This window comes from Syngnathoides biaculeatus, chromosome 12, assembly GCF_019802595.1.
Source record: "Syngnathoides biaculeatus isolate LvHL_M chromosome 12, ASM1980259v1, whole genome shotgun sequence".
NCBI lineage: Eukaryota > Metazoa > Chordata > Actinopteri > Syngnathiformes > Syngnathidae > Syngnathoides > Syngnathoides biaculeatus.
In genome coordinates, this window is record NC_084651.1 from 15539558 (window position 1) to 15561968 (window position 22411).

Genomic DNA, 22411 nt, shown 5'->3' on the forward strand with positions numbered 1-22411 from the left:
AACTCAAGTACAAAGTCTACTTTCGATGTCACGGAGTCTATTTCATAAGGAAAGGACAAGTTCCCAGTCGGCCTGCATAATAGGTGGCTGGATTGATTTAAGTTAATTAATTGGCTGAGAAAAATCAAAACAGATTGTAAAGCAAGAATGACATACTTGTTTTGGCTGGGCGCTGCCACTTTCTCAAATCACGAGATGATGTAGAGAGCCATTTGGTTACGAAGGTATTCCACATCAGCAGAACATTTATTTACTAATTTAATAACTCTTGGATAACTGTTTATGGATTAATTGATAGACCAAGGGTTACCAACACAACACGAAAGAAAATACCATCTCCCGTCATGTTAAACATGAATCTATAAACCTCAAATACCCAACACGCTGTAATTTCTTTTCAGGGTTATGTAGCAGGTCAAATGTGCACTGAGAGGAAGTTCATAACAGCATTTAATAAATTCACACAACCACTCCTCAGATTCAGAAGATGAGCAACTGTCACGAACCTACGGTGCACGGGCGGAACCAAATGCAGGACTTCAAGACGAGGACATGATGTTCAGTAAGTTTTATTATAAACCAAAGTTGTGCACGACAACACAGTCCAAGAAGGCAGGATCCAAAACACAAGAAACAATGTCCGATAACTATGAGTCAACTAAAGAGCATAACCAAAAGCATGACTAGGCTATAATGGCGCAGTGGTGGAGTAACCCTGGATGGGGGAAAGCATACTCAACGAACTGGCAAAAATCAGTGACAAAACCCCAACTTAAATACATTGTCTAATCACAGTGCCTCATGTAACACAGCTGTGACTGGCGACAGGTGTCAGAGATGAAACCGGTCGGAGTGGTGACCAGGCCGCGCCCCTCTTGGCCGTTGTCCAGCCTGGCTCATGACAAGCAACGATACAAGTGAGTGTACTGAGTGTCTCAAAGTCACTTTTTTTTTTAACATTGAAAGAGGATCAAAGCAGATATCCTTGTTTTGTTTCTATTATGTTTGATGTGCTGAAAATCGATACAAATACTTATCACAGTATAATGCTGGATTGTTGAAATATACAGTTTCCGCATCTTTTGATGTCACAGGGCTTGGGCGTATACTTTCTCGTGTGAGTTCCCACCCGCCACTAAAGAGCTTGCACACCTATGTCATAAAATCCCGTTACATCGCCATATTCCCGGTCAAACAGAGCATTGTTGCAAGTTAATTCCATTGAGACGTAACGAAAATATGTCTTATAGCGCGACATCCAGAGTTTTGCCCAATACCATTAAACAGTTAAGAGGTGATAATAAATGAAGGTACATGGAAAAATGAGAGCCACTCGGCATAGAGGACCCATATTTAATGCTAAAGTCAATGTTTTCGCTGATAGGAAAGTTGACTGTTTATTCGCTTCCACTTGTCTTGGACAACTGGATCTGCACATGTATCTGGTGAATAAGTTGTCGAGATTTATACAGAAGAGTTTGAAAGCGTATAAAAGTCTGGACGCATACAAATACTTTGGACGCATAGAAATACTTTGTTGCTGGATCTGTTCTCAATCAGGAATCAATCCCACACAGTGATGGAGCCACTCAGATGTTTTCAATATAAATACAAATATTTAAATAAATGACCCCTGGTTTTAGACAAACTGGCGTTCATTAACTATGACTGGAAAAAAAATTAGGACAGGGAGTCGTCTTCTCCGTACACGAAAGCGTAATGTGGCCACACATTAACCTCTATAAACCTCTCTGTGACAGTTTTTTTTTTTAAATATGCATTGTTCTCAAATGAGTCAACTTGGTATTATAAAATACTTCTGGGTTATTTGAGACTGAGAAGAATAATTCCTACCTGAAATGAAATGATCACTACACAGGCTTGTGTATTTCTTGGGGCACCATCTATCCCAATTAATTCTTTCCCATCTTCTCAGCTGGTATTCCATAAAATGATATCTTTGAAGAACTGTCTCATCTATTGTGACAACCAACAGCACAATAGGTCTCGGGCATTGGGAAAAATGTGCTCTGGTTCAGCCAACTCCTGAGCAGCTTTGTTTGACTGGCAGCCCATCGGTCTTTTCTGGTCATTTCAGCTGTTATTCTATAGAATGACGTCTTTGAAGAACTGTATAGTTTTTGACTGACGTCACACACCTTCCGGCTTAGAGAATGGCCGCCATTTTGGATGGGGGAATTTGAGTCAACAAACCCTAACTAAGCAGAAATCAGTTCAGAAAGGCGTATGAATGGGGGTGCACTAATATGTTATCGGTTGCTCAAATGAAAATGGGTGTTGTAAAGAGTCTTTCTTTCGAGTGCCAGCTGTGATCAAGAACCAGTGTGAGAATAATGAGCAGTTATCAACCAAATGGTGACAAATGTGGCTGTCTCGTATCAGCAGAGCCGCTCTAACAGCCAAATCATTCCCTTATGCCAAAATTTCCTCTGAGCATTTTCTTCTTGGTAGGTATTGGATACCTTTTAGAATTTCACACCTACTTAGCAATAATTAAATTCTGTGAAGGAGAAGTATTCTTTAGGGCTAAGGGCCTACATATTACTCATGTGTGAATGCAATGCATGTCTCTCAAAATCTGTATTTTATGTCATCCCACGAAAGCAACTAAAATTAACTGTATCCCCCCCGCCCGTACTGTATAATTAATCCGTCTTAATCTTTATTTCATTGTTTCACATATTCAATTTGGACTTGCTTTTCTCATCCCCCCAAAGTGATCGTCATGTGCACATGTTTGCAAAAACAAAAAAGATAACAATCTACACCTCTTTCGCGGGTATGATCAACTGATCAACATAAGTTTAACACAACGCTGACTGTAATCACGCGAATTAATACTTTCGACAGCATTCACTCAGAAATTAAGTAGCCTCAGCCTACATATTTAAATTGCTTTGTGTGGTACACTAATCTTAGCAGTGTGGAAACACAGGTTGCTTACAATGGATACCAGCACATCTCGAAGCCAGCCATTGATGTATTGGTTGTAGGCCTCCAGACCTTTGTAGTTCTTTAGTTGGTCCATGGTATAAGCGCTTGTCGAGAAGAGGAGATAGTTGACGATGTCTGGATAGGTTACCGACCCCCACAGTTCGAAATTCTTGCTCCATTTGCGTTTCTCCAAGGCATATGGGTCGATATTGTTGATCAAATTACACTTCTTGTTGTAACGTTGTTGCCCGGATGAGGTCACGTCGTAGAAAACTATCCATTGTGACAACCAACAGCACAACAGGTCTCGGGGAATTTGAAAACTCTGCTCCGGTTCAATGGGTCCCGGACTCCAGAGCAGCTCGGTTTGACTGACAATATGGCGCTAGGAAAACTGTGATGCCACGTGTACAAACTCTATATAAGACAAAGTAACGTCATTTCGTTTGGCTATGCTTCTCAGTTGTGAGTTAGATCTCCTTACCATCCATAACGAACACCATTTACCACTCCATCTTGCAGTTAATTATTCCGTTAAACTTTCATCGCTTCCTAATATGATTTTACATTGTACAAGTTATCACCCCTTCAATATGTTTAATTGCTTTTGGCACATCCATTCGACACACCCACAGGGTCTGAGAGCTGAAATGTACCCCATATTATTCAAGTTTGGAAACCTGATTTTGTGAACTGAGCAATTTTTTTCCCATTATTATTCATTCAAATAGGTAGGCTTGTTACCGTCACTCTTCTCCGTTATGTGTCAAATATGACATGCCAGTTTTGGGCAAACAGTCAGTTTTCCCCTCTGCATTGACAAACACAATCTTGAGACAGGGTGGCCTCAAAGGACCAAAAAGTCTCAAAATTGAATTGCTGGAAGAACCCATGCATCCACCACTGCTGGAGAAGAAACTTCTTTTCTAAATTTAGTATAGTGTTTGTTTATAGAGTCATTCTTCTTAAACTTTGAATAGTGACCTAGAAAGTGAATTGATATTGTGGTATGGCCATGACATGTGTTATGTTAAAAAAACAATTACTAAAGTACTGATGTTTATTCATCCAACATATCAAAATTTAGTCACACAAAGCAAAGTGTCTATCAAAATAACCTGGTCTTGAATTAGCATTTAAAAAAAAAAAATCTTAAATAGTAGACTAGTCTATGCTTCGAGCTTTGCAACATGTATCAATACTTGTTGAGATGGACCCACTTACAAGTTGCATCATTCTGCGAGTGCTGAACATGGCAGCTCTTTCAGTGGTGTAAACAGCACAAGCAGTCCAACCGTCATTCCGCACACGGTAACGGTCCAATTACTGGAGGTACAGAGGACCTGTGGGCTGGACAGAGGCTAGGCTATCCTTCAAAATGCAGTAGCAAAAGCAGCCCCTCTACTGAATAATGATGACGAGACAAGGGAGGACACACATGCTCTTACACTGAGAAATGAAGCAGCCGTGTGAGTGAGGGATTTCCCTCCACCCTGCTGAGCGAGAGCATCCCCGCCCTTATTCAGGACGTACGCAAGGTGGAACCGATCCTTTGTCATGTTTGAGACAGCAACGTTCAATGGCGTAATGGGATCTGGCGAGTCCCATGAAGTTTTCCAGTGGGAGCAGAGGACAAAACGGTTGCCTAGTCACATTAAAATAAATTAGGGTTTAATGATTTAGATCTGCCTTGACACAACCACTCTAACCAGCACAGTCCTCTAAGTCTTAATAGAACAATACAAGATGTCATTTGTCACAGAGGTTTTCGAAGTCACTGGTGTTAAAGAGCGGTGAGTAAAAAGGTTAGAAAATCATGTGCTTTGTTTTTTTCTTTTCTATGACTTTTGTAACCTATTAATCAACTTAAAGGTGCTCTATAGGTGTAAAAACTACATTAAGAAAAGTGGATCTGGTCTAGTGCACATTTGTTACCCCTTAATGATGTTTCATGAGAATAGCTGTAGTTTTAATGTATTCTTGAGGAACTTTTTTCAGCTTATAGCATTTATCTCACAATTCTCAGGTTTGGGTTAAAATCTTTGCTCCTGAATTGATTTGTGGAATTTGAATGATCACCCCGTAGTTGTGTTTGTGTGTGTGTGTGTGTGTGTGTGTAGAATTCTCCCACACTCCATGAACATGCATTAGAACTGTGAGGCTTACGTATGAACCCAGGGCTCTCAAACTCAGCCTTTGCGCACATTCACGTGCGTGTAATTTAAATTAGAAATTAGAAAGCCAATTTTCACAAATGTCTTTCTAATTTTTCAAGACAAAATAAGATAAACAAGGGTGCAGGTGGAAACAAGTTGTATGTGAAGCTACAAATAAAACTCCTGCTGTAAATTTTACTCACTGAAAAATGTTTCTCTGCTTGCATCAAGCCTGTTCAATGTCATACCCCCGAGACCCATGTGCCCCACTGTGATTGGTAGGTTCATCAGCTCCACACACAACACTGTAAACGTGCCATTCATATAAAAATCGAGGGCAACATTGAGGTAGGGGTCGTGAATTCGTATCTCACTGGGCCCTCTACTCCCTGAGAGGGGTTCCGTCAGGAAAACTAACTATTTATATTCAATATTTAAAACGAAAATGTCCGGTTCTTGCTCAGCCAGGATAAAATGGCCAACAATCCAAGAACCCAAGTGGCAACGGTGATTCATCAGCATGAAGGAGCTAAGAATGTGTGACTGCATCACTCATGGTTTGTCATCTCTTCCCGAAGCTTCTCCCCTATCAGAAAAATGAAATTAATGTTTCCTGTTGTGTGCCAATACAGCCAAGTAAGCAACAATTTGCATTTATAGAGTTACTCATAAATCTTTGCCTTAGTCCAAATGTGCAGTACAGTTACAGTTTTGTATGGAGTATGAATGACACACCGCGTGACCACAGTCCAGTAAAAACATGGAGGTGGACATTGGATGGTTTGCTGCAGTGTTACATATTCCAACCACCCACCTTGTCCACAGCTCCCAAGGGTAGCCAGTGGAGCGGAATTATAGGACTATACATTTCTTAACTTTCTAGGAAGTGAAGAGAGAAGCAGATATACTCTATACAGTGTACAGTACGGTATGTCTTGGGTGAAGTTAAGCATCACCTTCAAAAGTCAGACTGACATGCAAGAGCAGTTGTTGACGATAGATCCGTATAATTTAAAATCTTCTCTGTCGAACACAGATTTAGGTACGTTTCTAGTCCGTGTGGATGACATAATCTCACTTTGGTGAGGCAGAGCGCCAGAGGCACTCTGCAAATTTGAATAAATGCACAGAAAAGAGGTCAAGAGAGGTTAAGATGTGCCCTGAGATTTTTCTCATTTCAGGAAAAAAGCTGATGGGACAAGTTTACAATCCCCTGGCTGCTCCAGTGGATGCTGTGATTTGCATGAAGCAGCAAATGTCTCAGTCAAGTAGTTTTAAGTGGCACTTGGCGCAGACACAACAGTGCACAGCTCCACTGTGTCTTTATTTGCCTCCAAATTTAATACTAAGCATCTGTATTATCAACCATTATTGGAGGGAGCAGTGGTGTACTGGAAACTGTACTGGGTACACCTGCACATCAAGTGGGATCCAGCAGAAGAGGCGAGTCAAAGCAAACAAACATATAAACCCAATAATGCTGAGTTTTGAAACTCTCATAGAGGCCTTAATTGAACAATATTGTTAGTTCCAGGTATGAGAATTTTCCGCTGATCGGATTTCCGACTTTTTCAGACCAAAATGACCATTCTCGAGATAAGTCCAAATCCGTTGAGAAAATTTTGGGGGGGGGTATCGTGCGCCTGCCTCTCGGTGGTGGGCTTCGAGCTGCAAGTTCAGCTTAGCGCTAGCACAAGCACGACTATCATATGCCGTTCTAACTTGCTCGGTAGTGTAAATATTTGGATTTTGCGACATAAACATTAAAACTTGTTTGTGGAAGGTTACTCGATTGGACAACAGAGTTATACAGTATAACGATCCAATCGTGTTAGTGGTTAATCGCGTTTCACCATTGCCATGTACATGTGTTCTCTGTTCTCAGAAATTGCAGTGTAACTTGTTAGTTAGCCAAGTAATGGCGCGTGGGACTTAGCCTGAACTGAGGGACGGTGTGTTCAAAGTTTTACGATGGCAAAAGTGTTAGAAAAAAGGATGAAAATCGAGCGAGGGCAATTGACAAGGATGCTGGAATCAAAAACTGTTTCAGACGGGCATGGCTTGAAAAAAGTGTAACCGTGCAGATAGGACCGAAAACACATACAAAAAGTGGACATTCCCGGCAAAGTGCTGTGCACTCTGTGTTCTGATAGGAGCAAAAAATATCCAGAAGGAAACTCAACCCCCCCATCGACAGACATTTTCAGTGTTTTTCCAAATTGGTCATTCCCTTCCCTGTAGTTCAGTTGTGGCTTGTGGTCATGTAGTTGTGCATGGCATAATGAAAGCTATTTTTAATATTTGAGTTACCTTATTTAGCATATGAGCAAAATTTGGTGGCACGGGGTCACAACTGGTTGGAGCGTTGGCCTCACAGTTCTGAGGACTGGGGTTCAAATCCCTGTGTGGAGTTTGCATGTTCTCCCCCTCCCTGCGTGGGTTTACTATTGGCGCTCCACTTTACTCCCACATCCCAAAAACATGCATCAATTGGAGACTCTAAATTTCCCCTCGGCATGATTGTGACTACGCCTGTTATCTGTCTCCATGTGCCCTGCGATTGGCTGGCAATCAGTTCAGAGTGTACCCTGCTTCCTGCCCGATGATAGCTGGGACAGGCTCCAGGAGTCACATTAGCCTTGTGAGGATAACCGGCTCTGAAAATCAACAGATGAGCAGTATTTCTTTGTTAGTTTTCTCATTAATATATTTTCAATAGTTTTAATAGACTTCTTACATTTGGATCTAATGAGATGGTGCTATTTTATCGAGTTGTGGTTTTTTTTTTCCTCTCACTTCCTTTTTCACATTGGGGGAATCACCACCCGGGAAAGCGAAAATCAATTGTGGAACCTATAGATTCTTCGTATTGCGCGAATAAGCTTCTATAAGCTTCGACTCACTTAGCCCACTGAGGCTTTCGGTTGTACAGTGAAGGAAGACTACCTTTCTCCGATGCATTCATCATGCTGACAGAGTCCAATAGGTTCACTCCCTTTTCCTTTCATAAGCTTTATGTCTCTGTGCAAGTTTTCTCATTTAGATTTGGTATTCGCGATACTGTATTACATTGTCTAAAATGCCTAATTCGTAGCATTAAAAGGCAGAACATATATATGCTGTAAAATATAATACGATAGAAAAGAATACAGCAGGTTTTCTTGCAGATATTGATTGCGGCATATCAACAAGTACATGTACAGTGTATATGTAGCCGTAAAAATTCCATACAATTACAAAACAGAAAAAATATCTAGAGCAATGTGCATGAGTTAGCGCTGATGTCAGAGACCTGCTGTGGTATTTTAAATGCAAAATTCAATGTAAGCAGTGAATAATGGTGCAGTGTATACCTGGTAAGTAAAGCCATTGTGTGAAAATAATGTATAACTATACAATACATATTTTGAGACTTCAGCAAATGGGAAACTTTTTACAATAGCTGTACTGTGAAATATTGTTGTGCAGTGTCACAGCCCAATGGTGTTAATGGGTAAAGCACCATATGTATGTGTGTGTGTGTGTGTGTGCGTATATATATATATATATATATATATATATATATATATATTGTCTGATATGATACAATAATATGGCTGTAAATAGTAAAAAAGGTGCAGCGGTATGGCTTGGAATGTATCTTATATATTGTAACATAAATATTAATATGCAACAATGCCATGACTCGAGATAGAGCAAGAGCAGTATTTATATTTTCATTGGACATTGTGGGTTTTAGAGCAGCATGCTGAAAATGTCGTAAAAGCAGATCTTATCATCTAAATTTGGAAAATGCATGCAAGTCAGCGGCCAGAACAGCTCACAATCACAAAGTGGATGTTCAGCAGATGTGCACGGTCCCGAGGGAGTTGGACAGTATGTTGTTGTCATGGCATGAACACTGCATCTTCATCAGGCACTTGTGAAAGCTCGCTTTCCATGGGAGGAAAATAGGTTTTGACAAAACTGAGAGTGGGACCAATTCACTAAGCAATGAGTCGGCATTTTACACGGATGCTGTGTAACCTGAAAACACCAAGACCTCAATTAAAAATTCTGCCTTTACAAAGGTAGTAATGCAGGTTGTCTGCTGTTGGAGGCAAAAAGGTGGTGAGCCCAATTGCAGAGAACCAGGGAGGCAAGGCAAGAGTATAGGAATCGCAAACTTGTCCCATCCATCCATTTTCTTTGCCGCTTATTCTCACTAGGGTCGGGGGAGTGCTGGAGTCTATCCCAGCTGTCAAGGGGCAGGAGGCGGGGTACACCCTTAACTGGTTGCCAGCCAATCGCAGGGCATAATGAGACAAACAGCCACACTCACAATCACACCTAGGACCAATTTAGAGTGTCCAATTAATGTTGCATGTTTTCGGGATGTGGGAGGAAACCAAAGTGCCTGGAGAAAACCCACGCAGCCACGGGGAGAATATGCAAACTCCACACAGGCGGGTCCGGGATTGAACCCGGGACCTCACAACTCTGAGGCCAACGCTTTACCAGCTGCTCCACCGTGCCAATTCAAATCTTTTCAAAAACGGCAAACAAGGTGGATGGAATACTAAAAAAAAAAAAAAAAAAGCAGGTAAACAAACCAACATTCAGAGAAAACAAACACTGGAGACACTTCCTCACAAAAGGAAATGAGGCTATACCAAGAAACTGACTGCAAACATCCAGCGACATATGACAATGAAGCAACAAGGACTTAAAGAAACCGTAAAACTAAATATAATCAAAGTGACGAGATAACAAGGATCACGTTGCAAGAAATGAATGGCTGGAGGGAAACAAAAACAGGTGCAGACAATAACCAAAAGAGGACAAAAGACATGAATAACATGGGACAGAGAAACAAGAAACTACATTAAATATTATCAAATGTAAAATACAGACCATGCCAGCACGTGTTAATTTCACAAAGTTTTAATAGTATAGCCGTAGTTTGCAAAGGTTTAGAACTGTAGAACTTAGACCGAGAGTCTCTTTGCCATCTCATGCAATGTAATCAAACCAAACTATTTGAAGCACATAACAGATTTGGCCCGCACCACTGTAAACTACAACAAGCAAAACTGATCTTTTTCTTTTGCATCTTTTTTTTTGTATTGCATGTCATTTGATTGTGCAGGAGTATCTGTTGTCATTGTCACACTGCCCACTGTAGGGTCAAAATTATTGCTATAATAGGTTGCAGTGATAAAAATGTAATAGGAATATGTGTACGAGGAAGGTAAATGTAATGTTCATAGCAGCAAGAAAACCTGGATTTGTTTTCCCTCTCTATAATAATATATCAAAATACCAACTAACAATAACTTGGATTATGATTGAATTATACACCTCCAGAGAGTTTTAATATTAATTTGAACATAACACCTTCATTTGGCCAACTTCTCCAAGGCCATTTACCTAATAATTTTTTCTGGGACAAAACAAAACAACCTGTTTGTAAACAAACGGTGAACAATGCAGATAAAAAAAAAAAAATTAGCCACCAGGAAGGAATCTAGTGGGGTACACCAAACCATCTCTCCCTATTGAAATGAATTGAAACGACATGAATCTGTTTCCGCCACCCAAAGTAGGAAACACTTGAAATGTGATTTTTAATAAATGAGTGCCCTTCCATCAAAATGTCATTGGACTACTGCCCCTCTTCTACTTTAATTGTTTTTTTTTTTTTTTTCTGTCTCAGACTCGCTGTCAGTGTTTATGTTGGTGGTGGTGGGTGGGGGGTGTTATTCGCAATTATCAGCGATTTGGCCTTTATACTCACTCATAAAAAAATCATTTTATTCCATCTGACATGATGATGAGGGCGTAGATAAAAGTGCACTGCCATGACAAAGCCACATGTGCGGATGTTCTCTCTTTGTTCAAGTCTGTTCAAGGTTGTCCTGTCACCAACAGACAGAAACATAGACAAAAAAAGAGGAAAGATGTGGAGGTGGTCAGAGTGAGGTCTGGCCAATAGATATCTTGCCATATGCCCCGAACATTGTAGTATATCTGTTTGGACATGTGTTCATGTCCTTGTACCAGCTAATTGGAACACTCATCCTGGGAGTTAAGTACAAGCCTGAGGCCAGCAGTCATTGTACTAGATTTCTCTCTCCTGTCACACAGTCATTACATATTATGTCGAGGTTATAAAGCCGTGATGAGCTCATCTTTCCTTATGGCATATTTAAGACAACAACTTGCGTTTGAATTTGGTATATTATGAATCATTAATATTATGCCACTGTGAACATATCAGCACACGCTTGTTGGCAAACCTCTCACTGACAATTTAAAGACAAAACTTGCATCATTCTTCCTGGCCATCCCACGCAGAATTCATCTTTACTCAATATTTTCATGATGACAACCATTAACACCGCTCCCCACAGAAAACAAGGTCCAAAAATAAATATGTCACCAAAAATGTTCAAATTCTCTATTAGGATTTTTAATGTATTTTTCTGCAATACTTATGACAAACCAAATGTGTGACATCTCTCTACTTTCCTTATGGTTAATCCCAGTCCTCATAAAACATTTTTCTGACCTTCTAAGATCCCCTCACTTGCCTTTGAACACAGATTTTCTAAAATGCCACCCAGAGCTAAAAAGACAGTAGTAACAATGCATTATAGTCGGATATAATGATCAGAATGTGTCAAACCAGTTTATTTTCATTATGGTCAACCATAACACCCAAGAAATTTTATCCTATTCCTGCACCCTCGATCCTTCGCCTTCACGCAAATATTCTCAAAAGGGCTGCCCGGAGCGTAGAAAAACATGGTCGCAATTTTTAATCGTGGGATTCAACTGTCACATTGGGTGATCAGGAGTGTCTAATTGTGGCGAAAAAGAAAACAACTCTCCTATGATGCTAAGCATTTTGGGGAACCCTAGCTGTCTGACAGGGGTCCCAAACCTCAAAATATCTGGAAAGAAAAACTGCATCCCCCTCTCAATTGTTTTTTTTTTTTTTTTTTTTTTCTATGGTGGTCAATTTCAGAATGTGTGACCTCACTCTATTTTCGTTATGGTCAAGTCAAAAACCCATAAAATATTTCCTTATCCCCTCACTTTCATCATTCCATCGTTTCAACTCAGAATCCAATTCATTTTAATTGTCTTTTTTTAATATTGTGTTTCTCGTTTTTATTGCTTTTATCCAATTTTAAATGTTTTATCTCTTTGTTTTCAAAGGCTTTTAATCATGTTAAGCACATTGGGTTACCTCGTGTATGAAATGCACTATACAAATACATTTGCTTTGCTTTGCTTTACATAGCGGTAGGACCCAATGTTGACATATCATTTTCAGACCAGGGCCTTCCATGAAGGTGCTACGAATCTGAGTGCATATGCACTATGCTAATAAGTTTGGTGGCTTTGAGAGGTGGGTATGAATATGCAGCTTTTATGCACCATGGTTTTCATGCCATCTGGAAATGCCACCGGCTCTGTCCACTGAGCGAGATAGCAATCCGACTGCTCGAAATGAGTGTATTACTGTGACAAGTGCAGCCTTCTGAGAAATTGATAAAACATCTTGATTTAGCCTTTTCTTCCCAAGAATCTGAATGTTGTAGCTTCGCAATGTATATGCCCTCAGTCGCATTCTCTCAGAAGCCCAAACAATTACCAGAAAAACTGCAACCTCATATCATTTCCTTTCTTTCTTTTTATAACTATTTTCTTGCTCTTGTTTTGCCGTTCACCGCATTGCACTGAGACAGCAAATTGCAGGAGCAAAGTCAGCACCGGCTATGGTTTAGAGGCATCCCTTCTAGCTTCCCAGAGGAATTATAAAGAAAGTTATGCTCCTGATTGATGACACAAAAGGTGGAATCTTAAAAAGTAATTATTTCCTTAGGGGGAAAGAAAGTGAATATTGCTGGAATCCCCACCGAGCAAAATTTGCTCTTCCATTCCTGGTGAAAGACTGATTTATCAATTCACCATCATATGCTCCTGATTAGTTTTCATGAGCTACTTGAGACTGGCAAGTTATCAAGATCAGCAGCCATGTGAGTGAGGAATGAGCTCATAGTGAATGTTTCTCCCCACACTCACTTTCTCTCCGAAGGGGGATCTGCCTGCGAACATTCATTTGAGTTGTCATCGGATGGTGTTAAAGGAACATTAAAGTATCCCAGTGGGACATGAAGCATGACAGCCAGCCAGCATGCTCAACAGGACAGCACCCTGAAGCTCAGACAGTGGAAGTCATTATGGGATATAAGACATACCGGTAGTTGTGCTACTGCAAAATCTCTCGGTAAAAAAAATAGTTTAAGGCATCCATTCGTGGAAATTGAATAACTGAATCATACAGAACAATGTTTGCATCCTCATACTTTTAACACTGCAGGCGTGTTGAAAAAAATACTGAACTGCTAAGTCTGACCCGCTTTTCTGTTTCATTTTAGGGAGGTTCACATTTCAATTCATCTCACAGTTCTGACTAAGCTTCTTTTTCCTTATCCTCTCTTCACCTCTCTCCCGCAATGGACATGACATTTTTAGAAAATGTGTTTACATGCTCTTCAAGACCTGCCAGATGCTATTTAGTGCAATAGTTTCAGGACCTGCGTTGTAGAACTTCGCTTTTCTACTCTGTCTATTGCAAAATGCGTGCACCCAAAATGTGCAATCTGCTCCTCTTCCTAACTTCATGGCTTCATGCCGTTGTAAAGGAGCTTTGTTGTCGGTAACATCTGTGATGTCCCAAACTGACAAATTAAAAATGATTGCAGACACAGTGGAATTAAGTGTGTGTGGTTTTTTTTTTTTTTTTTTTTTTTTTTTTGCTGGATAACAATGTTTTTGTGTTTATTTTACCAAATCTGATTGACAACAATGGGAGCCAGTACAGTTGTTACACAAATTCTGTTTTTACAATGATAATTATGCCCAATTTTGTTATCGTGATTTAGAGTGGCATTAAACTATACTGTATCTCACTGAAGGCTGTCTTTGTGTCTATGCTTTGAATCTATCCATCCACCATCCTCGTTCTGGACCACGTTTCTTCAGTAGGGTCACAAATGTGCCTAACTCTATCGAAGCTGACAACGGGCTAGAGGTGGGGTACACCCTGGACTGGTCACCAGCCAATTGCAGGGCACGTACAAACAAACAACCATTCACAACTATGGGCAGTTTTGAGTCTTCAGTTAACCTACCGTGCGTGTTTTGGGGATGTGGAAGGAAACTGCTGGGGCCTGGAGAAAACCCACACAGGTACGCGGTGAACAACGAAACTCCACACAGGCTAGGCCCGATTCACCAACACCAGCAAAAACTCTAAGCCATTCATGCATTTTCCATACCACTTCTCCTCACTAGGCTGGTAGGCTAGCGGGCATGCTGGACCGTATCCCAGCTGATTTTTGGTGAGAGGCAGAGTACACCTTAAACTGGTAGCCAGACAATTGCAGCCACACAACAAAAAAACAATGTTAAGATAATATACCTCTTTGATAATCACATTATTATTACATTTGTAAGGGCAGACTATTTGATTGGGCTTTTGGTATTGGATAGCATACCTAGATTTTTCTCATGTTCTGTTTTTTATTTTCATATTTTTTTTATCAGCTGTGTGGAAATACATTATAGTTGTCTGACTTTGTAGTTGAAATAACAAATGCAAAATCATGTGTTCATTATAAAGAAAGCTAGAAATAGTCGTTGTTTAGCAACATTAGCTGGTTAAATGATTCGTCCAGCAGAATGGCTTGGCATCACCCTGGAAACGTTTGGCCTCCATCAGTGCTTTCCACTTGGCAAAGGCGACATGAACATTTATGTTAATTATCGTAATTAGTGTCTGTTCCCATTTTTTTTTCGACTTCCTTGGCAATGAGGAGCTAAGCTGCCTTGTTTTCAAAAATCAGAGAATAACGTCTTTCGGTTGTGACTGCGTAATGTTGATTTTTAAAAATACTGTACCAACAAATTGCTTGTTTTTCTTTCATCCAACAGGTATGATACATTCAACTTGCCTTTTCAAGAGCTCATAATTTACATGAGGTTATCCGTTTATCCATTCTATATTTTTTTCCCATTATCCTCATTACGGGTTGCGGGTGAGCGGGAGCTAACTTTGGACCGGAAGGTCACCGTGCTGCCCCACGTGAGGTTATAAAAGATGCTCCAAAAGGGATTGTCTTTAAATGTACTAAATATTGATGTCCCTCATTGCAATATTGAACGTAGAATAATCAATCACTCTGTGTATGTTGGGCATATTAAATGTCTTTTTACACAACACACTGTATATCATACGTTTCCTTAAATTTCTTAAGGGCGGGGGGGGGGATGCCAAAGCGTTGTTGCCAAGCATGATACCGCCATCTTGTGGACAGTCCCCTCAACAACCGAGTTACTTTCGGACCTGCCACTATCACTAATGCGTTGCTATTTACATAAGAGAACGTGAGTTTTTTCAGTCAAATTAGTGGTTTTCAGTCATTTATAAAGATAACTTGATGTGATCCGTATGAACATCAGTATTTCTCAGAGCAATTTGCTCTTCCCCTTGTTTATATTTGTAAAATTGCATACATGATGTCAGATTCTGGTGTTCACACTTTAAAGATAATATTGTCGTCAGAGTGGTATTGTTCAAATAATATGTTTATTGTTGAACAGCAAAACCGAGAGCTACGTTAGTACGTTTTTAATGACAGAATTGCTGGTACATCTCTTGTATTGGTTCTCATTTTGTCATGCAGGTGCACTGAATGTTTTTTTTTTTCATGCTAGAAAGTAACATATGGGACAAATGAACAATTGATGAAACCCTCTGCGTTGGCCTGAATCACAGTTAACAGAAGGCATTGGTACGACCCGATGACGATGCCACATGAGATACTAAAGAGTTGGTCACTGTATCAGCACTTTAATTACTAAAATAATTTTCAGAACAGTTGGTTAGCAAACTTGAGCAACAGATGCTTGGAATTTGCTCCAACCACGATGAAAAGCATAACACTCCCACAATTGGAAATAAACAAGTTGTTTGTACCTCAGCTGCTTGATCGTCTTTTGAGTGCACAGATGTTTTGAAATTATATGTTTATATGGTTCTCAGCTCAGGTCTTCCATTGTGAATCAGTGTACATGTTTGCTCTGAGCATGCTTGGGGTTTCTCCAACAGCTTCAGATTACACATGAAAAAAATGTAAATTAGACTAATTGAAAAATCTAAATTGTCCACAGATGCACGTGCATGTGAATGTTGTTTTTCTATGGTTACCTCCGATTGACTGGCAGTTAGGAATATTTTACGCACTGTGACCCTAATAAGAATAACAGGCATAAATGGATGCATATGTAACAAATTTTCCCCAATAGCCCAATCAATGTTGTATCTTGATAAAACCCTCCAACTGCTTATCATTTGCCAGAAGTAGAAAACAAAAGTCAAAAATCAGACATGAAGCAGATGCATTTTGTATACTTGAGCATGGCGCATTAACTGTAGCATCGTGCAGGAGAACTCATTCGCTCCGACATTAACCACCCATAGTTCATGCCCACTGTGCCAAAATACGTCAAAATCTCATGTATAGGCACGATATAAGAGTTAAGGCTTAATGTGATTCCCACATGGGCCCAAAATGATTTCCAGTGTCATGTATTGATTTTTTTCAACAGAAAGAAGTCAGACAGTCTGCAGATGGATATGTCCAAATAAAACTAACATCTTGGGCCAATTTATTAATATCCAAAGAAATTATGACTCAGATAAAGAGGAAAAGTGGAAAGGTTGTTAAATCCCCGCCCAGGGCGTTTTCTGTTTTTTTTTTCTTTTCCTTCATTCTTTCAGTTTTGCTGGGTGGCGCTGTGGCTCACAAGGCAGCAGGGACTTGCCCTTTAAATCGCTGACGTAAGAGTTTTTCCTCCACGTTGGCCACGCATGCGCAGAAGGCTCTGTCACCTGCCCGAACAGGGAAGTCAAACAAGAAGCACTGGATGTAAAATCAAAACATTTCTCTGACCAGTAGCCGTCCTCTGCTTGTCAACTTTTTTTTTTTTTTTGACAAACAAGACGAGAAAAGATGTTCAAAAAACTCAAGCAGAAGATCAACGAGGAGCAGTCGCCGCAGAGGAATGCGCAGACTCCCCAACAGGCCCAGGTTAGTTGTTGTGCCTCTGGGAGCTAAAGTCTAGCTAGGCTAACATATGTTTACTGTATGGACTTCCGGTCTTTGGTAGTAACCGAAGGGCGAAGTGTTCGTGGCAGGGGGATTGTTATATAGGTTATCTCCTTTACTAAGCTCATTAAAACGTCAACGTTTCATCAGAAGCAGTATATTTAGATGTCCTGCTGCACGTAAATGTTAGCAGCATGCTAAGAACTCTCAAGCTGCCTTAGAAGTTGCTCGGCAAGTTATTTTCTTGTTTGGCTTGTACCAGGAAAAAACCTGTATCTTTTCAGTTTTGATGTTTTGCTGTCCCTGGTAGCGACTGGCGTTCTAGAGGACAGGGGACTGGGACTTAAATGTATATAGGCGTGACTGTGCTGCTCTCAGTGAGTCACATGTGGATTTCAGATGACAGCTTTATTTGGCACATTCAACACCCGTCGGTGCACGAGAGATGTTTGCATCAAAGTTTGCAATAAGACTAACGCAAATACTGCGATGCATAATATTGACACTACCAAGGGTGTTGGCAGATGATAATATAAAGTGATGTGTAAACCGTTACGGAGATTCTGTTCGTCACTATGGAACTTTTCTGTGCTCATGAAGTGCTCATTTGTTTCTTCAAATGGTTTAAGAAAGAACGTATCAATGAATTTATGGTTAAGGGCGAAGCTGAAGACAGGGAACGTCCTTTTAAAAAGTACATTAATTTTTTTTAATACCAGATGGGCTCTGGAGAACGTCGGAGCAGCCAAACCCACCCATTTTACCATGATCGTGTTCCCTCTCCTGGTGACAGAGAGGTGAGCAATTAGCATGATGATAACTGATAGATGGAGAAAGTTATTTGTAATATCGCTCATGTTTTCTATGTAAGACATCAGCCATATGTTATATGTGAATCTAATCCCCCTTAATGACAATCCCTCAGCTAATAATGTAACCCGGTGACCCTCCAGTGCTTAAACCTTTCACAGATACACCAATACAATTATTTCACTATTTCTCCTCAGTCATTGAAATAGTTCCACTGTATGTTCCAAGCATATCACATTTTGCACGACTAACATTTTTCATTATTTTATTTATCACAGTCCCTTCATTACTTTAACCCTGATGATAATTTTGACAATGACATCCCGCTGCTGCAGAGCATGATTTCTTGTAATCAAAAGCCAAAAGCTTAAAAGAGACTTTTATGATGTTTGACTTTACAACATGAGACCAATTACAGCAAAATATTATTCAACAAAACTTGATAATATCAGTGGATGAGCAAGGTTTTTCTTGAGGGGTTTGGGTTTCTAAATTGTCAGTATTGCAAAGGATGGTTGAATGAGCCATAACAGACTACCTCTTAGTTTATATATTTATATTAATAATTAATGTAACCTCAAGTGATTTCTTTCCCTGTTGTTGTTTTTTCTTTTCTTCCTAGCAGTCTCAGTTTGAAGATACAGACAAGACTGAGGTAGATTTGCAGCTTCCAGCTAATAAGTCTTAGCTGTAGAACATTTGCAATAGTTCTGTTTTCATAAGAGGTTATCCTCACTATACGTTAGATTAGAGACAACGCCCCTAATAGTGATCCTGGGGAAGTCAATTGTAGTTTAGGTCCTCCAGCCATCCATTTTAACGTGTCTCATAATGGCAGCTTCATTTTTACCTCACAAAAGACACAAAGAGTTTGACATCTTTGTGAGTGTGTTTTCATCTTTATCGCAGAAGGAAGAATTGGTTGATTGTTGTACTTTTCCTAGAAAAATTGTCTATTTGCAGCTCCAGTACGACAATGATTAATATTGTTTTGCCTGTCCAGACTTCAAATGCTTTAGTCTCGGAACAAATTAAATAATGATTTTTAGCAGCTGTTTTTTTAATCTATTTTCAGACCACACACTTTGATGTTAAACTGTTACTTGTGGCATTAACATTTACAGGTTCATAGTCCTGCTTCTGTTTTTTTCTTTCTCTTTCACTCTTGCTTAGAATCCCCACTAAAAGTTTTGGAATGGCAAGGTCAATTCCTCAGTTTTTGTTGTATACTGAAGACATATGAATTTCTGATTTAAAAAAAAAAAAGTATGAGAAGTATTCTAGCATTTGTTTCATGGTATATGCATCTAGGTGGGTTGAATGACTCAGGACAGAGAACCTTTTGGTTGATGCCACCCACTTTTCAAGTGAGCAAAACTATTGGACAGAAATTATTAAATTGAGTGAATAACTTTTAATATTTGGTGACATAACACTTACTTGGAATAATTGCATCAAGCCTTTCCCCCGATGAAGTCCTTTGTCGTGTAGGCATTGTGTTTGGAGTCATTGTCTTGTTGCTTAATGAAGGTTCTCTGGATTATTTTGGACACATTTTTGAATAAACTGCCAGAAAACATTGTTTTGTAGACTTCTGAAATCATTCTGTTACTATCATCATTAGTTACGTCACCAATAAATACTAGCAAGACTGTTCCAGAAGAAACCAATTAAGTCCAAGATGTGACATTCTTCCACCATGCTTTACAATTGAGCCAGTGTGTTTTGGATCATGAGCAGTTCCTATCTTTCTCCATATTTTGGCCTTCCATCCCTTTGACAGAGGTCAATCTTGGTCACATCAGTCCAGAAAACTTCATTCCAAAACCGTTGTTGCTCCGTTCTTCTTTGCAATCCGATATGGATTTCTCATGTTTTTTTTCCTTTTGAGTGCTTTGCATCTTGTGGTATGGCCTATAAATATGTCTTCTTTGAACAATGGATTGTGATACCTTCACCCCTGTCCTGTGGCGGTTGGAAAACCATTTTGTCTGGTAATTTAAAGAAAAGGTGTGATATGAGGAATACAATTAATTGAAACTGTATTATATATACATAGGCGGCATGGTGGATCAGCTGGTAAAATGTTGGATTCACAGTTCTGAGGTCCCAGATTCAATCCCGGACCCATCTCCGTGGAGTTTGCATGTTCTCCCCGTGCTTGCGTGGGTTTTCCGATTTCCTCCCACATCCCGAAAACATGCAACATTAATTGGACACTCTAAATTGCTCCTAGGTGTGATTGTGAGTGCGGCTGTTTGTCTCTATGTGCCCTGCGATTGGCTGGCAACCAGTTCAGGGTGTACCCCACCTCCTGCCCGTTGACAGGTGTGATAGGCTCCAGTACTCCCCGCGACCCTTGTGATGATAAGCGGCAAAAGAAAATGGGTGGATGGAATTTAAAGAAAAATGCATCCAAAGTAATCATCATCCAACAAGACAATAACCCAAAACTCACTGTTAACTCAACAAAGAACTTCATTAGGGGTAAAAAAGTAGAAGGTTTTGGACTGGCTAAGTCAATCACAAGCATGCATTTCACCTCTTGAAGTGGAGACTGAAGGGAGAAAGTCCCAGAAACAAACAAGAAATGAAAGAGACTGCTGTAAAGTCCTGGAAAAACATTTCAAATGAAGAATACAACAGTCTGGTGAAATCAGTTGGTCACAGGCTTGATGCAGTTATTGCAAGTAAGGGTTATGCGACCGAGTATTAAATGCTATTCATATTAAGCTAATCATGCCTGATCCAATACTTTTTGCTCATTTGAGAAGTGGATGGCTTCAAACAAAATGTGCTCTGTCCTGAGTTGTTTAACATGTAATTCCCATGAAATAAAATATGGAATTCTGAACTTTTGTCTCTTATTCATCTTTTTCTCTGAAACCCAAATGTCTTCAGTATACTACAAAAACAAAGGAATTAACCTTGCCCTTCCAATACTTTTGGAGGAGACTGTACAGTATATAGTGGAGCTTCTACGGTCGAACACTGTCCTCTACAAAATGCTGTAAGGCTTTCAGTTAGTTTCTTTCCAAACAGTTTTTCTCAGAAGAATAATCATATTGGGGGGGGGGGGGGTTGCAGTGTAAAACTGTGACCATTATTATAAGTGTAAAGTTAACAATGCCATAGGCAAGTTCTAAGTGACAATGTGGAGATAAAAGTAAAACCTTAAAGTTCCCATGCCATCTGATTTTTTTTTTTTTTTTGATAATCTTTGATCATTATGAATGACAATTCACCATGCGTTTGACTTTTAGCCCACTAATAACAGATGTGATTTGAAAGTGGACGTGGGTGAAAATAAAAAGAGGTTGGTGATATTTTGAAGTTAAGATTTTCATGATATTCATTGGAATTGAAACTGCCATGATCAACCTCGCTGGGGACAATGAATGTAACATTTGCTGTTTCACTTTTGTGAGAATGTACTTGAATAAATATTATTGTCACAAATACATGAAAATCGTTTTTGGTCATTTCCCAAGCCTTATGTGTTTGTCTTTACCAATCAATTGACAAACCGGTAAGGTGGCAAACTTAAATCATGTTACAAAGTCATTTTGACCTATGCTATGCATACAACAGGAGATAAAATCCATTCTGATGGCATTGGACCTTTAAAACGAATAAAATAACAAATAGTGATGACAATTTTACAAATGTATCAAGAATGCTTTGCAGATTTGCCTTTGTTACACTCGCAGTTGTAATATTACATTTCTGGAAAAATAGCAAAAGGATTTTTTTCAGGCACGCCCCTCATTTGAGATACAAAACATGTTTTTGGTAATTACTCAATAGACATCTCATGAGGTTCACTGATGCACAATATGCAGATATTTCACAATTGATTTTAACGCCAAGGCTCATGTGGGCAAACTACGCAGTCCGCTCAGTTGTTTAGTCTAGGTCACCATGCATTTACATGATAAAGAGTCCTGTGGTATGTGTTTTAATTTAGGTCTTTTTTCCTAAAAATATGTGAATTAATCTGTATTATTTATTGTAAAATACACATTGATTGATTATTTTTTATAAACAACAAAAATACATTTGGAAAACAGTTAACTATATTTATTTAGCAAAACATTGGATAAGTAATTATGATTACAATATTTTTTAATTATTCCAAGTGACGCTTGTCTTTTTCACAATTCAAATTTGAGCAATAAAGTTTGTGCACCCCTCCTCTAAAGGTAGAAAAAAGTCCAATTATTGATTCCACAACTTCAGAGGGATTCGACTGTTGAGGTTTCGCTGTAGCTGTAACCCAATTCCCTCTCTATCACTGTCTTTCTTTCACACTCCCCTCAGTGCTCT

The 22411-nt window shown here is 39.5% G+C and overlaps 1 protein-coding gene across 10 annotated transcripts in view; it reads left to right on the forward strand.

Annotated features, from left to right (window-relative positions):
- Positions 1-17041: 17041 nt before the first annotated feature.
- Positions 17042-22411, forward strand: part of golga4 (golgin A4) — a 34233-nt gene continuing 28863 nt past the window's right edge. For 4 of the 10 annotated variants that reach the window (XM_061837016.1, XM_061837019.1, XM_061837018.1 and 1 more), the window contains exons 1-3: positions 17042-17257; positions 17995-18072; positions 18708-18740. In XM_061837016.1, the coding sequence (XP_061693000.1) occupies positions 17180-17257; positions 17995-18072; positions 18708-18740 (189 nt within the window). In that variant the 5' untranslated portion in view covers positions 17042-17179. Of the gene's footprint in view, positions 17258-17375; positions 17507-17994; positions 18073-18707; positions 18741-18775; positions 18968-22411 lie in introns of those variants that run through there. The other 6 variants (XM_061837017.1, XM_061837021.1, XM_061837022.1 and 3 more) reach the window with 5 other exon arrangements.